Source organism: Marmota monax, unplaced genomic scaffold, assembly GCF_021218885.2.
Source record: "Marmota monax isolate L192 unplaced genomic scaffold, Marmota_monax_Labrador192_F-V1.1 WCK01_AAM20220418_F8-fsc00010, whole genome shotgun sequence".
NCBI classification, from domain to species: domain Eukaryota; kingdom Metazoa; phylum Chordata; class Mammalia; order Rodentia; family Sciuridae; genus Marmota; species Marmota monax.
Genome location: NW_026692321.1, coordinates 20,006,817 through 20,023,733, shown reverse-complemented (window position 1 = coordinate 20,023,733; position 16,917 = coordinate 20,006,817). Strand labels below are relative to the sequence as shown.

General features: G+C 37.1%; 1 protein-coding gene across 1 annotated transcript in view; it reads right to left on the bottom strand.

The window, feature by feature from the left end:
• Babam2 (BRISC and BRCA1 A complex member 2) overlaps positions 1–16,917 on the bottom strand; it is a 404,038-nt gene that overhangs the window by 262,422 nt on the left and 124,699 nt on the right. The window contains exon 5 of the mRNA XM_046441540.2: positions 5,555–5,749. Coding sequence (XP_046297496.1) covers positions 5,555–5,749 — 195 coding nt within the window. The remainder of the gene's footprint in view (positions 1–5,554; positions 5,750–16,917) is intronic.

The following is a 16,917-nucleotide window of genomic DNA, read 5'->3' as shown; positions in this document are numbered from 1 at the left end:
CTTAAGTGTATAAGCTTCAGATTTTTAAAATCTTGGCAGGATTTAGGTCAGATACAACATCAAAGGGGGGTGGGGTTGCTTTCTATTCCACTGTATAAGCATAAATCAGTATTAAGAAAATATCCACAGGGCTGGATGTGTAGCTCAATAGCAAAGTGCCAGCCTAACATGCACAAAGCCCTGGGTTCAATCTCCTGTACTGGAAAAAAAAATTTTTTTTTAAATTCCTACCATGCAGGCATATAATACATGTTTTCATTCTGAATATATAAGCTTACATCCAAATGTATCACCTGTTTAAAAAAAATTGAGTGCTTCCAAAAAATTACAAAACCAGCATAGACAAGGAATAGAATGTTCAGAAAACTCAATAAAGAAATGGCAAAGCAATAAAAAGAAACGACTTCATAAAAAGACAAAGGCAAACAATTAAGCAATAAAGAGTGGAATGTTTTTTGGGGGGGGTCTTCTTTCTCCCCCGCCCTTTTTTTAAGGCTTACTATCAAATGTGAACTTGATAAAATTTTCTGAAAGGTGGTTTGGGAGAAAAAAGAAGAATGACTTTGCAGAGAATGAAAACACTGTATTTCAAATTAGCAGGCTTGTCAGAGGGCTGACAAGGAATTGAAGTTTACATGAATTTAAATTTTTTCTTGTACTATCTGAGAGTAAAAAACAGAGGCACCTCAGGTTTTCAAAAGCTCATACTTTTAGAGCAGAAGTGGAAGGTTAAGAGTATAAACTTATGTGACAGAAGGATTTGATGATGACCACAGTGAAGAGCATCCTCTACAATGACTAGAGAGCTGTGTATGTGCAGAGGTATTAGGTAATTAGGTATTAGGTAATCATGCACAGCATTCATCAGAAGGACCCTGGACCAGAGAAACCAAAATACATGGACTGACAGGCCAGGAAGAACACATTGATTCTTTTAGTGTTTTATTTAGAGAGCATATTAATTTTCATGTTTTAATTAATAAACATCAATTTACTTCACATAAAAATTTCCTCAGGCCTCAACATGCTACTACAACAATAGATTCAGTAAACCAGTTTCAATGAGCTCCTAATTCTTGTTCCCCATGTACACCACACCATGCCTCTAGGTTTTCCCCAACCATGTGACCCACTCATCTCCTCCACTGACAGTGCCTTGTCCATCTTCCTTCAGGACCTAGGTCAGTTTTGGGTAACCAGAAAAGACTTTCCTTGGTCCCTCTATTCCACAGTGGTTGGCTGTATTGCTGAACACTTACACATTTGAAAAATAATCTAGTTTTGCTATGTCATTTTTTTTTACAAATACGCATTGAATCTTCTCAACTTAACTTTATCCCCTCTGAAGCATAAGCCATGATATAAGCATAAAATATGATACACATCTTTATTTACCCAAAACCTAGCATAGTAGACTTCCCATAAATGTACATTGGTCCTATACTAGCTTTTTAACCCTGTTAAATTGAATGTTGTTGGTTTAGTGCAACATTCCAGCACACAAAAATAATTTTCTAGATTCTGTGATCTTTTATAATAAGAAATTTTCATGATTTTACATAATAGCTATCTTTTCAAGCTCTATACTACCACAAAAACTGAAACTCATGCCTTATGTCATCTGTGTAAGCTCTTAATAAATAAATAGTCCACAGAACAGGGCTGAAGGAAAAGCCTTGTGACATACAATAAGACACCTGGTGGCTAACAGGAGTTAAACCCAATCATTTAACAAGACTGACTAAGAAAGGAGTACATAGTTAGTGGAATACTAAGGGAGAATGACTTCATTGAAAAAAAAATAAAAATAAAAATAAAAAGGGCTGTGGATGTGACTTCATGGTTAAGTACTCCTAGGTTCAATCCCTGGTACCCCCACTCGGAAAAAAGCAAGATCTTAAAGAGATATTTGTACATCTATGATCACTGCAATATTATTCAAAATAGTCAATAGGTGGAAACAATTCAGGCCCACCAAGAGACAACTAGATAAACAAAATGTGATGTATGTGTACAACGGAATAATGTGCAGCCTTAATTTGGGAAACTCCATCACATTCTACAATATGGATAAGTCTTGAAGACATCAAGTTAAGTGATATAACTTAGTCACAAAAGGACAAATACTACACAACTCTACTCAGGTGAAGCATCTAAAGGAGTCAAAATCATAGAAATAGAAAAGTGTTTGCCAAGGGATAAGGGAAGGAGGAATTAGTGTTTAAAGGGTACAGAATTTCAGTTTCACAGGAAGAAAATGTTCTAGAGATCAACTGTCCTAGCAATGTGAAGATCATACTTAATAGTAATGAACCATGGCTTAGAGTTATATATCTTTTCCTATAATATAAATAATTTACAAAAGAAAAAAAACCTTTATTTTAAAACTTAATTAAAAAGATTTGTAACAAAATTAAATTTTAGTCACTAAAATTTAAATTTTAGTCATGCCAATTCAAAGGTATTAATCATGTGGAAGACCTTGGAAATTATATCTTTTAAGAAAAAGCTAAAGACTAAAAGTGAGAACATACTTAATCTAAGAAAAGACTAAGTGAAATCTAAAAGTATTAACAAGAAAAGAGTACCTAAACTTATTCTATGCTTAACTAGAGTTTATTCATTAATTAATTCAACAAATTTTCATGGAATACCAAAGACATAGTAGGTACTGCTTCAGGTATTTAGGATATATCAGTGAACAAAACAAAGACCCCTGCCCTCAAGAAATTTAAATTCCCATGGGGAGAGACAAACCATAAACATAATAAATAAGTGTAACAGGCTTCCTCTAAGTGGCTCCCAATGGTCCCTGGCACTCACACTCTTATGTAATTCCTCTCCTATGTGTGGGCTGGACCTAATAAACAGAATATAGCAAAAAGTGATGGCATGTCACTTCCGAGGTCAGGTTATAAAATATTGTGGTTTTTGTCTTGCTCACACATTCTTGCTGTCTCCTAATTGCTTGCTCTGGTGAAGCCAGCTGCCATCTTATGAGCTGTCCTGTGGAAAGCCCTAAGGAGAGGCAAGGAACTCAAAGAAGCTTCCAGAAAACACTTAACTGAGGCCCTCAGTTCAACAGTCCACAAGGAACTGAATTGTGTCAACAACTACATAAATAAGCTTGTAAAATCCCTCTCCAGAGGAGCCACAAGATGATTAAAGCTCTGGCCAATACCCCAGTGCATCCTGGGAGGGTTAATAGAAAGTCCACCCAGATTCTTGATAAACAAAAGCTACAAGGGTAAATATTATCACTTTAAGCCACAAAGTTCTGGAATGATCATTTTACCCAGCAACATATAACTTTTTAAAAAGATACACCTTAAAAAGAAGAGTAGAGATTTTTATGGAAGAGAATTTTAAGAACTGGTATTATAAGGACTTGTATATGAATGTTTATAAACCATTATTCATAAAATTTAAAAAGTAGAAACTTGCGCTAGAGTTGTAGCTCAGCAGTACAGTGCTTGCCTGGCATATATGAGGCACTGGGTTGGATCCTCAGCACCACATGTAAATAAATAAATAAAATAAAGATATTGTGTCCATCTACAACTAAAAATATTTTTTTTAAAAGTAGAACTCAGATGCCCAGTAGTTGGTGAAAGCATAAACAAAATGTTGTATGTCTAACAGTGGAATATTATTCAGCCATAAAAGGAAATGAAAGGCTGACATGTGGTTCATGAATAGCTCTCAAGCTTATGACACAGAAGGAAAGAAACCAATCATAAATACCAAATACTATATTATTCTCTTACATGAAATAGTCAAAAAAGAAAATCTATTAGTTTGGTGGTTCCCTGGCACTGAAGGTAAGAACAGGAATAACTGTAAATAAGCATGAGGATCTTACTGGGGTGATGGATCTGTTCTAAATTAGAACACGGAGGTGGCTGCTTAATTAGCAAATTTACTTTAAAAATCACTGACTAGCATAGTGGAGTAGGGAGGGGGAACATGGGAGGAATAGATGAATTCTAGATAGGGCAGAGGGGTGGGAAGAGAAGGGAGGGTGCAGGGGGCTGGCAATGATGGTGGAATGTGATAGACATCATTATCCAAAGTACATGTATGAAAACACGAATTGGTGTCAACGTTGGTGTCTTTATATACTACCAAAGATATGAAAAATGGTGCTGTATATGTGTAATAAGAATTGTAATGCATTCCACTGTTGTTTATTTTGTAAAAAATCAGTTAAAAATAAATGAATGAATGAATAAATTACAAAGAAAATAACTCATGTGTACAATTAAAACAGGTTAAGGTTAAGTTTATGGTATCTAAATTATACCTCAAGAAAGTTTTTTCTTTTTTTTTTCAATTGGGGGAGGCAGGAACAATGGCACATGCCTGTAATCTCAGCAGCTTGGGAGGCTGAGACAGGAGAATCACAAGTTCAAAGCCAGCCTCAGCAACTTAGCAAGGCCTTGAGCAAATTAGCAAGACTCTATCTCAAAATAAAAAAGGTGGGGGGCGGGGTGGGAGAGTCAATAGGGCATTACTGAAAACACATTAGTAGAAACTTGAAGAAAGAAGGGATTAGCCGGGTGAATATCTAGGGGAACCATACCAGGGAACAGAGAACTTATGCCAAGAGCCCAGGGCAGGAAAATAGCTGGTGTGTCTGCAGCACAGCAAAGATGCCAGAGCAACCAGAGATGAACATGAGAGAGGAGGAGACCCAGCGAGCAAAAGAACAATGGACAGAGGACAGTGGCAACAGCAATCATGCTTTTCACACCACTGGAAGGACTATGCCTTTTACCATGAGAGAAAAAAGAACAGTATCTGAAGACTCTGGGCAGAGGAGTTACATGATCTGACTTGTAGTATAAAAGGATTATACAATGTCAAGAAATTATAAAAAGGAAGTATTAAAGGCTCCTGTAAAGGAAATATTAAAGACTCTGCCATCAGAACCACTGACCTCCCTTAACTGACTGGGATAGAGGAGAAATCCCTCCTTGAAAGGGAAGGGGAACTTGTTAACATCTCCAAATGTGGCCCACTCTGGAGGCTGGGGCAGGAGGATGGCAAGTTCAAAGTCAGCTTCAACAACAGTGAGGCACTAAGCAACTCAGTGAGACCCTGTTTCTAAATAAAACACAAAATAGGGCTGTGGAAGTGGCTCAGAGGTTGAGTGCCCATGAGTTCAATCCCTGATGCTAAATTTTAAAAAATTATATATATATATATATATATATATATATATATATATATATAGAGAGAGAGAGAGAGAGAGAGAGAGAGAGAGAGAGATCGCACGCATGGGTCACCTGCATCAGGTTCTGCCCCTAGCTTCTGAAGATCAGGGACTGGGGATGACATTCTGAATTTTACAAAGTTCCCAGTTGATATCTTTGAGAAACAATAACCCAGATAAACATTAAGGTCCCTTTAACTCTAAACTATGGAAAAGTGCACAGGTTACCTAAAGAAATGACTGTTGTTTACCATGAATAGACATCTAAATTGGTTAGTTCATTTTGTTTTATTTTGTTACAGATGAAATAACTTCTCCCCCATTTTCTGAACACCTTACCCAGTTGTTTTTCTTCCCAGCATAAATTTCCATGTTCTCCCCGTACTGAGGCTCTTCCAGCAGCGTCTGGTACTCAAACATGAGGCGTGAGCTCTCGCGGAGGCGGCTGCACTGGAACTGGTGGTACTGCTGCACCAACTCCTTCACCACCAGCAAGAGGCACTCAGGGTTTGAAGGGTTCCAGGAGGCGAGGTTCTGCAGAGCCATAAATACGACAGGTGAAAACGATTTTCATACAAATCCCATGTCACATCAATACAGAGGAAAAGAGATATAAAAATCTCACAGTGATAGACTTTTCTTAATTAGCCATGACCCCAGAGATGAAGTTAGAAGGGTCTTGTGAGCTTGGTGATTTCTCCACTTTCCAAAACTCTGTGCAGAAAAATCAAGGAGTTTGGCCATGAATAGGAGGCAATCGAAAAATGTCAAGAAGGGTAGTTAACAAAATAAGAAACCTAAATATCCCAGAAGACAGAACTTGTTTCTTATTCTTTTACAATTTTAGCGTTTTTTTCAATTGGCACTAAAATTCAGCATAATATGCTACAGTAATTTAACTCCAGATCCACAGGCCATCTGCATCAGCAACAGCAGATGTAAACATGAGAGTCTCACAGAACTATAAACACAAAGGTGATGGTTCAGCCTGAAAAAGAGAGGAACAGATTAGAAACAAGGGGAAATACAATTAAGAAAGGCATATCTAACAGAAAAAAGGAAAGAAATAACTAGGACATTTTATGACCAGGAAAGTTTCTGGAAATGGGTGAAACTCTGTGAAGTATACAGTAATTGTAGGCTCACATTCATTAATTACACAAATATGTATCAATTCCTATCATGTATCAGCCACTGTTCAAGGCAAGGAAGAAAACAGTTCAAGTTCCTACTCTTAAGATTTTACATTTTAATGGGAAAAATAAGAATAAATAAATATAGTAGATGTGATAAATGACACTGAGAAAAATAGAGCATATTATTCCAGAAGCCTAGTAAAGGGAGTTCTTCAAGGATAAAGAAGTGATCATTAAGTGTCCAATGGTGCTGATGAGTAAAACAAGTCTAAGGAGTCAATTCTGGCTCTAGTACACACAGGTCAGTAGCATCCCCGACAAATACTATTTGGTAGAGTAAAGCTTGGTCATCAGGGGTTTAAGAGAATGCAGAGAAAGAAATTGCAGACGCTAGTACAAACAGTTCAAACTGGAAACTAGAGAGGAATGCGGGGTCAGGGGTATGCTTTATATGGAGGTCCCTGGCCTGACACAGTCTTCCTGCAGACAGGGAAAACTGATGACACAATAGAGAGAAGATGCGAACACCAACAGAGGATAGTGAGGCAGGTGGGGATCCAGGGGCGGGTGGCGATGGATTGGATCTCCAAGAGGGCTGGCCTTAGAAAGGAGCAGTCTATCCCCAGAAAACAGAGGAAAGGCCAACTGAACAAGTACACAAGCAGGCAGGCCATTCCACCTGCTGGCAGGAGCTTGTGGCACTTCTCTTCTGATGGCTGACATCGTCTCCATGAGATGGGGAAGAAGAGGATGATCTCTGAAAGTGAGGAAGCAGGATGGGATACTGGAAGTTCGAAACAAAAGTATGAAATAGTCATTTAGAAAAATAAATGAACTGGAGAAATGCAGTTGGAAGTCCAGAGAGCACCAAAAGCCCACTGAGGTCGGAGGTGTGATTTGTAAGTGAGACCAGCTAACCTACAATCTACTGCCTCAGAATAGATGTGGAGGAGGGGGGATTTGGATTCAACAAAGGTTGGGATTTTGCAGACAAGTACTAGGGAGCTTTCTAGGGGAAGAGATCTTAGAGGGGCTGCAAAAGAATGATTATAATCATGAACCACAGTCATTTAGCCAGGATAAAGCCAAATTAAGTTCTTAAGGGAAATGAGAGTTAATGAAAAGGTGGCTGGACCAATGGACTGCAGGTCTTGGTGGTGGGTCAAAAGAGTTGTTGGAAGTTGAGACACAAAAAAAGAAAGAACTGGAAAGACAGAAGGATGTGCTCAGAGAATGGATGCTAGCCACTGGAGATAATGGAGGTAGTATAATAGGTATAACCCAGTTTGGTGTACTACCCCCAAAAAGGGTTGGCATGGCTAAGGCAGAGTGGAGGATGAGATCATGACAGGAGAGGAGGTCAGGGATTGAATGGCAGGGGTATTAGAAGAATCATTTATATGAACATTAAAATCACCCAGAATCATGACAAGAGTAATGCTGAGAGGGTGCCCAGGAGCAACATGCTAAAACCCTCAAGTAATAAAGAGAAGGACTCAGGGGTCTTTAAATAACAAGGAGAGAGCACAGGGTCCTTGAGGCTGCTGGCTAAGTTTCGAGCTGAGGGTGAAGGAAAAGGAATTTCCTTGATAGCAGTATGAAGAGCAAGGCAAGTGTCTCCAAGCATTGAGTCACAGGGGTAAGACAGACATTAGTACAAACAACTACTGATGTATATGTTATTTGTTTCTCAAATAACCACTTATTTGAGAAACAGGAAAGGAGGCAGAATCTCAGGGCAGAGAGGGGGCCGGGCTTTAGAACAGGGATTCTCAAACTTCCCAAAGAAATCACGGAAGAGCCTTAGCCATTGCCTGGACCCTACCCTGCCACCCCCTACCACTCACATGCATGCACACGCGCGAACACACACACACACAACATATTCTGATTTCACTGGGTCAAACAGGGTGTAGCCTGTGTACTGGAATTTTTTTCCTAAAAGTTCTAACAAGCAACAAAGGTTCAGAACCAAAGACTTACAGGAAAGCGGGGAGGGGAGGGCTGAAGATATCAGGGACTTTACTGATTAACAGGCCAGGGAAATATCTAAAAACACCTACTCTACAAATCTAGAACTATAATATCTATTAAAAAAAACACCAATACATTACAAATGTTCAGCAGGTAGTAACTGCATACTTGCCAAATCATAAAAAAGTCTAAAAACTTTCCATATATTCAAGTTAATCACTATGGACACCTTGTAAGTTATATTATTATCTCATTTCACAGATGAGGAAACTGAGGCAAAAAGTAGTATCTTGCCTAAGGTCACAAAGTTATTGAACAATAAAGCTGGGTTCTACCCATAAGCAATTTGTCTCCAAGTCCCTGCTCTAAATAACTATACCATAGGTTCTCAAACATTTTAGTCTCAGGAAACTTTTACATAAAGAGCTCATAAAACTTCTGTGAGTTATGTGGATTCATATTTACTATAATTAATATATACTGCATTAAAAATTAAAACAGATAAAAACTGAAATATTTAATTCATTTTTAAAAGTAAACCCATGTTAATATGAATGACATTTTTAATAATAACTCTATTTTCAAAAACAGTACGAAGATGGCATTGTTTTGCATTCTTATAAATCTCGTTATTGTCTGGTTTAATAAAAGTTGGATTCTCATATCTGTTTCTGCATTCAATTCTGTTGCAGTATGTTATTTTGGCTGAAGTATATGAAGAAAATCCAGCCTCAATCTAACAGGCAGTTTGAGAAAAGGAGTATTTTAAATAGACTTTTCAAATATTCTTTGATACCACCCCAAAATTCAACAAGTAGAGCCTGGCACACTGGCACACACCTGTTGGCCCAGCCACTTGAGAAGCTGAGGCAGAAGGACCACTTGAGTCTAGGAGTTCAGTGCCAGCCTGGGCAAAACAACAAGACCATTTTTAAGCAATAAAAAAATTAAGACACTCAACAAGTGGTATTTTCTTAAAGGTTAGCTGCAATGCAGAATCTGAAACTATATCAATAAATATTTTATATTCTTACATTAAATTCCATTCATCTATCCTATCCTTTGAATGAATCTTTTACTCATTTATGACTTTGTACATCCTGCATTGGTCATTTAGTAAATATTGATTCATTGAGTTATGCATATCTTCCCATTGCTAACAAATTTCATTCATATAATATAAAAAACAAATCAGCTGGGTGCAATGGTACATGCCTGTAATCCCAGCAGCTCAGGAAGCTCAGGCAAGAAGATTGCAAGTTCAAGGTTAGCCTCAACAACTTAATGAGACCCTCAGCAACTTAGGAAGTTCTCAAAATCCAATTTTTAAAAAGGGTTGGGGATGTAGCTCAGTGGTACAGAGCCCCTGGGTTCAATCTCTAGTACCACAAGAAAATAAAAAGTAAAATAATTGGCAGCCATTATGAAGTCAAACAACAACAAGTGCTGGCGAGGATGTGGGGAAAAGGGTACACTTGTACATTGCTGGTGGGACTGCAAATTGGTGCAGCCAATTTGGAAAGCAGTATGGAGATTTCTTGGAAAGCTGGGAATGGAACCACCATTTGACCCAGCTATTCCCATTCTCGGTCTGTTCCCTAAAGACCTAAAAAGAGCATACTACAGGGACACTGCTACATCGATGTTCATAGCAGCACAATTCACAATAGCAAGACTGTGGAACCAACTTAGATGCCCTTCAATAGACGAATGGATAAAAAAAATGTGGCATTTATACACAATGGAGTATTACTCTGCATTAAAAAATGACAAAATCATAGAATTTGCAGGAAAATGGATGGCATTAGAGCAGATTATGCTAAGTGAAGCTAGCCAATCCCTAAAAAACAAATTTCAAATGTCTTCTTTGATATAAGGATAGTAACTAAGAACAGAGTAGGGAGGAAGAGCATGAGAAGAAGATTAACATTAAACAGGGATGAGAGGTGGGAGGGAAAGGGAGAGAGAAGGGAAATTGCATGGAAATGGAAGGAGACCCTCATGGTTATACAAAATTACATACAAGAGGAAGTGAGGGGAAAGGGAAAAAAAACAAGGGGGAGAAATGAATCACAGTGGATTGGGTAGAGAGAGAAGAGGGAGGGGAGGGGAGGGGGATAGTAGAGGATAGGAAAGGCAGCAGAATACAACAGACACTAGTATGGCAATATCTAAATCAGTGGATGTGTAACCGATGTGATTCTGCAATCTGTATATGGGGTAAAAATGGGAGTTCATAACCCACTTGAATCAAAATGTGAAATATGATATATCAAGAACTATGTAATGTTCTGAACAACCAACAATAAAAATTATAAAAAAAAGAAAAAAAAAGAAAAAAAGTAAAAAGTAAAATAAATCATATTCATTAATACTAACACCAATCTCATCAGAAAAGTTTTTAAACAGTGTAAAAATATTAACCTCAGGGTAGTAAACACAAGTTTTCCAAAGCACTAAGTTTCACTTGAAGGATAAAAAATTGTCATTGGCAATAAATATTGTCAAGTCGTTTACCTTGAAGTAATAAACTCACTTTGGTTTTTTTTTCAATATTTTTAGTTGTATATGGACACAATACCTTTATTTTATTTATTTTTAATTTTATGAGGTGCTGAGGCTCAAACCAGTGCCTCACGCATGCTAAGAGAGCACCCAACCACTAAGCCACAACCCCAGCCCTCTCAGTTTGTTTTTGAGAAAATGTCTGTCAACTACTCAAGTCTGAATAACTATAGTTCATCCATCAATCATTCTTTCAAGGACAAAGGAATAAAAGCACATGGGGGCTGGGAATATAGCTCAGTTGGTAGAGCGCTAGTCCAGCATGCACAAGGCCCTGGGTTCAATCCCCAGCACCACAAACAAAAAGCAACTAATTCAACTTGCAACTCAAACACAACAGGGGTTTTCCTCAAGGACTGGGACTTTAAAAAATTGTAATTTTTAGAACTTCATTTCAGACCTTCTTAAGTGAACTTTTTCCCCCCAAGAATATGCAGCATTAGAGAACAGAGTGACTACTTGCAGTGTCACTGTATGCACTGCCCTAATTAGGGCTCAGGCATCAGTTGTACCTGGCACTGCTTCTGTAGTGTAAGTACAGATACTAGCACAGCAGCGGGGTGGATAATATTTTAATGTGATTCTGAAAATGGTTTTGAGTTTGTAGACCTCTGAAAGGGTCTCAGGAGTCCCCAGGTGTCTGCAGACCACACTTTTAGATCCATGAGACTACATTATATTGCTTAAACACAAACTAAGCATGGCTTTTATCAAAAGAAACCAAACGAAAAGTAAAGGGATACTTTCATTAAAAGGAGAGCAGCCAAAGGTCAACCGACCATGGGCTGAAAGCACTAAGGAAAAAAAACATGCCTCTGTACCAACATGCACAGATTTTTTTTCTGTCATTATTATCTAAACAACAGAAATGATTTAAAATCCACAGGAAGATGTGCATAGATTATATGCAAATATTACATTATTTTACACATGGGACTTGCACATATTCAGATTTTGGTATCCACGGGGTCTCTTGGAACCAATCCCCACAGATACCAAAGAACAATGGTACTTTATTGACTGGGTTGATTTACAGGAACTAAATGACAGTGGGGAAAGTGCTCTTGCATTTATAGGAAACACAGACCTTCACAGATGTTCACATAAAGACTTGAATGAAGGAAGGTGAGTCTTTCAGCATTGGACAATGAATAAAAGCAACATCTTGATATAAAAACGATTTGATAAAAAGAGGGCAAAGTCTTCCCTGGCAAACCTTTTGACCTCAACTACCACTGCCTGAAATTCCTTCTGAGCTATGCAAGACACCATTCAAAGTGTTAACAAAATATAACAAGAAAGTATAGGACTTAAAATGATCATTACATAGCTGGCTATGACTTTCCTTCAGATATCATTAAACATTGACAAATAGGAAAAATATACAATATTCCATTTCTTGGTCAAATATTCTGCCAAGTTCTTGCTGCAGTATTAGAGTGAAAAAAAGAAAAAGCTTTTAGTTACCTCCATTTATATTTTTTAACTACTACCACTTCAGCAGCTTGGCAAGAAACAAGCCTACACACCCACCTACACAAACACATATCATCATCATCATCATCATCATCATCATCATCATCAAAACATATATGCTGGCAAACATCACTACCAACTTGAATTCATTTCAAGTGATTCAATCTAATTGTTAAATGAATAGAAAAGACATGCCAACCTGCCCCTCCTTTTCCATTAAAATACAATCTCCCAATACCTAGAAATTCATTTGACCTTCTTGGCCATTCAAAGCACAACCTCATCAATCCCTTTACTGTTGCTACATGACCACTTTGATTAGTTAGGTAATTTGTGGTTTGAACCACTTTACCTAGAAAGGGAGAACACAGAAAATAATCAAGGGTTTTGTCACTCCTTAAAACTAGACATACTTTCAAAACAAGTCGAGAAATACAGAATATTTCAACTTTCCATTCTCTCGAGTAGACATAAAGAAAGATGCCCAAAGTTCCTTCAGGGAGAGGACAGGAGGAAGAAAACCTTAGCTGACCTCTTTACAAAGAAAGGAGAAATAAGTGTGTTTCTCTCTTCACAAAGTTCTTTTTCTTCTTAATTTGGGTAACGTGTAAACCAAGAAATTTGAAATGAGGATGGCCACAGAGCATCAGCTAGGACACAATACATACTAACAAGGGAAGGGAGTAAAAAAGAGAATCCAAACATGAGGAATAAGAGGGAAGAATTGAAGTTCACTGGATTAGACAAAGGGGAATGAAGGGAAGGGAGTAGGGGTGGGAATATGAAAGACAGTAGAAGGACATGACTTTCCCATGTTCATATATGAATACATGACCAGCGTAACTCCACATCATGTGCAACCACAAGAATGGGAGGAGGTTTATACTTCATGTATGTTTGATATGCCAAAATACATTCTACTGTCATGTACAACTAAAACGAACAAATAAAAATTTAAAAACTAATGTAAATTTTTAAAATGAGGATTAAAATATATAACAGAAGGAAAAAATAATTAACTAGTATCTTGAGGTAGAAACTGATTCATTCTCACTAAAACACCTGTGATGTTGTTCAGAGAAGGTATTATGTTAGAGACTCTTTTTAGAGACTTGTTAACTAGAGGTAAACTAGTTCTGTTTGTAGAGGTCGAATAACTCTGCTGATATTCAAGTGTAGACAATAACAAGAAAATGTAAATGTTAAATCTGGACCCTCCCCCCATTAAGTTTACTAAAATACCAGTTCCTATCCAAAGAATCAGCACCTGCCTCCTAGCTGTCAGGACCATCTCCTGTGTAGCAGTAGTTGTGCATTCCCTACTATGACTCCCCTGCCCAGGCTGCCTGACCAGAGAAATGCCCCAGCTCATGTGACCCTCATCCTTCCCACATTTCTCTGTCATAATTACACTCCAACTACACTGTATACTCCCAAGTCAGCGATCCTAAAGACTCCAATGGGCCAATCCAATCCATAGCTCTTCATCTGAGCTTCCTTATATCAGAAAGACAGGGACTCGTAATGTTTTCAGAGGCCTAGCTCACCCTCGACTCACTTGTTCAAAACCAAAGCTTTTCAGCTACACCAAAGCAAATTCAGACACACACGGGGATGTCAATAAATGGAAAATATTGGGAAACAATGTATCCGTAGTTCATTACTTTGGGGAGATTAATATGGAAAATAAGCAAATGAACAAAGGAGACTTGGAACCATCACTGCCTAATGAAGGGAAGAAAATCTTCCCAAAGAAAACTTTTTCTTTTACAAAATAATCTTCTGATAAAATTTTCAATTAATTAAAGGATAAAGTATAGGAATAGATTAAAAATAAAACAAGAAAAGTATCTTAAACTTCTTACTATAAAATTTTGTTCAACTGTCTAGCATATCAATAAAATAAAAGGAAACCAAAACTGATTAACAACATATAGAAAGTGTACCACCTTATTAGTAATCAAAGAAATGTAACTTTCCTCATCTTTCCTTTTTCAAAAGCTAATTTCTCATTGAAAAAAATAATATATGCACATGATAATTTTTTTCAAATAGCTTAAAAGAGTATACAGAAAATAGTCTCTCTCCCAACATAAATGATCAGATGGCCTCCCCAGAAGACTACCCTTACCCATGGGGACTGCACAGGACACCAATGTCTGACCTTTCTTGAATACCCCTACAGATTACTGTGGCCTTCCCATTCTGGACTTCCTCCCCTATTCCTTCAGGCTCCATCACCTGCTCTCAGGGTTCAATCAATCACTCACCCCCAAATCAGTATCTGACTGCACTCATTAGCCTGACTTTCACTTCCAGAAAGCTCTACTAATTATTTCTTACTTCCATGGAAATCCTGATCTGTCCTACCCCTCACCCAGCACTCCCCATAAGAAAGGAGAGTTGAGGGAAAAAAATTATGAGAAACTCAGTTATATAAATTTTTCAAGTTGTTTTTTCAACAAAGGGCTAATGTTGGTGAGGGTATAGTTTAATGGGTACTTTTACACATAAGAATAAAACTGGTATAAGTAGCTTCACTTCATAGCAATACCTATTCAAGAATCTTGAAAATGTTTTTCTCATTACCTCTAGAATTCTCAATACCATTTCTAAAAATCTAAGAAAACAACTCAAGATAAAGGGGAGGAAAATGTACAAAAGTCATTTATAAACAAAAATGAACATAGGATCACTTATAATATCATGAAATGTCTCAAAAACTGTTAAAAGTCATCCGAAGGAATAAGATGCCACCAGTGTTTCTAAGCACATATTGTATTAACATGAAAATACTTTTGTTAAAATATTAAATGAACAGATTTACATCTGCACATACAGATATATATTATGATCACAACTTTTGGTTACTTCCATTCCCTCCAAGCCACCACAGCAAAAATCATTTATGCACAGAAAAATTGCCAGAAATTTAGAAGGATTTTTTCCTCCTTTCTATTTTTCCATATTTCCAAATTTTTTGAGGGTATATTTATATGTGTGTATATATAAGACATGCACATACTTTCATAATGGAAAAATAATTTTTAAAAAACAGAACAGCATATTCACATATTTAATTTCAATCTATTTTTCAGCCTCAAGATTTAAGAAATTCTCTTCCATTTGCCATTTATACATTTTATGAGATAAGACTTCAACTGTCTCTTCAAACCTACCAAAAGTTAGCTGGTTTCACAGTCTTCTGGAGAATAAATCTTGCATCATTTAACTCTAAAATATTATGCTTCAAGTAACCTTGAACTCATTATTTCTTAAATTCTAAGCCTCACAGAATACTTCCCTAAAGCTAATGCAATATGCTAGAATGTAGTGGTCACAGTTGTAGTAATTTCTTATGCTTCTCTAAATCAAAACTCTTACTATTTTGTATTATACTCATTTGAATAGGAAGTCTTAGGAAATGACCAATGACATTTTACATTTCTAACAGAACAGTAACTGAACAAGCATGAATTTTTTAAATGTCACTTCATCCAGAGAATACAAAAGATAACAAAAAAAATAAATAAATTTGCTACTGACCTATTTGTAAGAGCACTGAGTACTATCAGCAATGAAAATCTATACCATACATTAGCACAGTTATGCATGTTGAACTCCTCTAATATATCATCTGAAATAATTAAAGTGTAACTATTTAAAACCTACTTTTCATAGTTTCTCTAAATATAGCAACTTCTACTTTTTAAGGTAGAAATAATATAATGTGAATTTGGGAGGAAAAGAAGTAGATTAAGAGAAACCAGCTTTAAAACTACACAGAGTAAGTCTACTCCTCTTCCATGTAACCATACTTCAAATATTTATAGTCACGTGACTCACAAGGACGACAACAGAGCACTGCCTACCTCATCCCCTACAACTACATTTTTAACTTGAAATTATTGTTTTTGGATTTTATTCTTACATTCAATCATTAAGAACAAAATGGAGCTGCCAGAGGGAAGAGAACTACATGTACTCTTTGGTCCACTCATAGACATACATACTAGTAAGGCAAAAACAAACCACCCAATCAATAAATGGGCTAGAGAGCTGAACAGACACTTCTTAGAAGAAGATATACATTCAATCAACAAACATATGAAAAAACGTTCAACATCTCTAGTAATTAGAGAAATGCAAATCAAAACTACTTTAAGATGCCAGACAGAATGGCAGTTATTAAGAATACAGACAGCAATGAATGTTGTCAAGGATGTGGGGGGAAAGGCACACTCATTCATTGCTGGTGGGACTGCAAATTGGTGCAGCCAATCTGGAAAGCAGTATGGAGATTCCTTAGAAAACTTGGAATGGAACCACCGTTTGACCCAGCTATGCTGATTTTAAGTCCTCGGTCTATACCCACAGGAATTAAAATCAGCATACTATAGTAATGCAGCCACATCAATGTTTATAGCAGCTCAATTCATAATAGCTAAACTATGGAAGCAACCTAGATGCCCTTCATTAGATGAATGTTTAAAGAAACTGTGGTATATATACATAATGGAATATTACTCAGCATTAAAAAAGAATAAAATT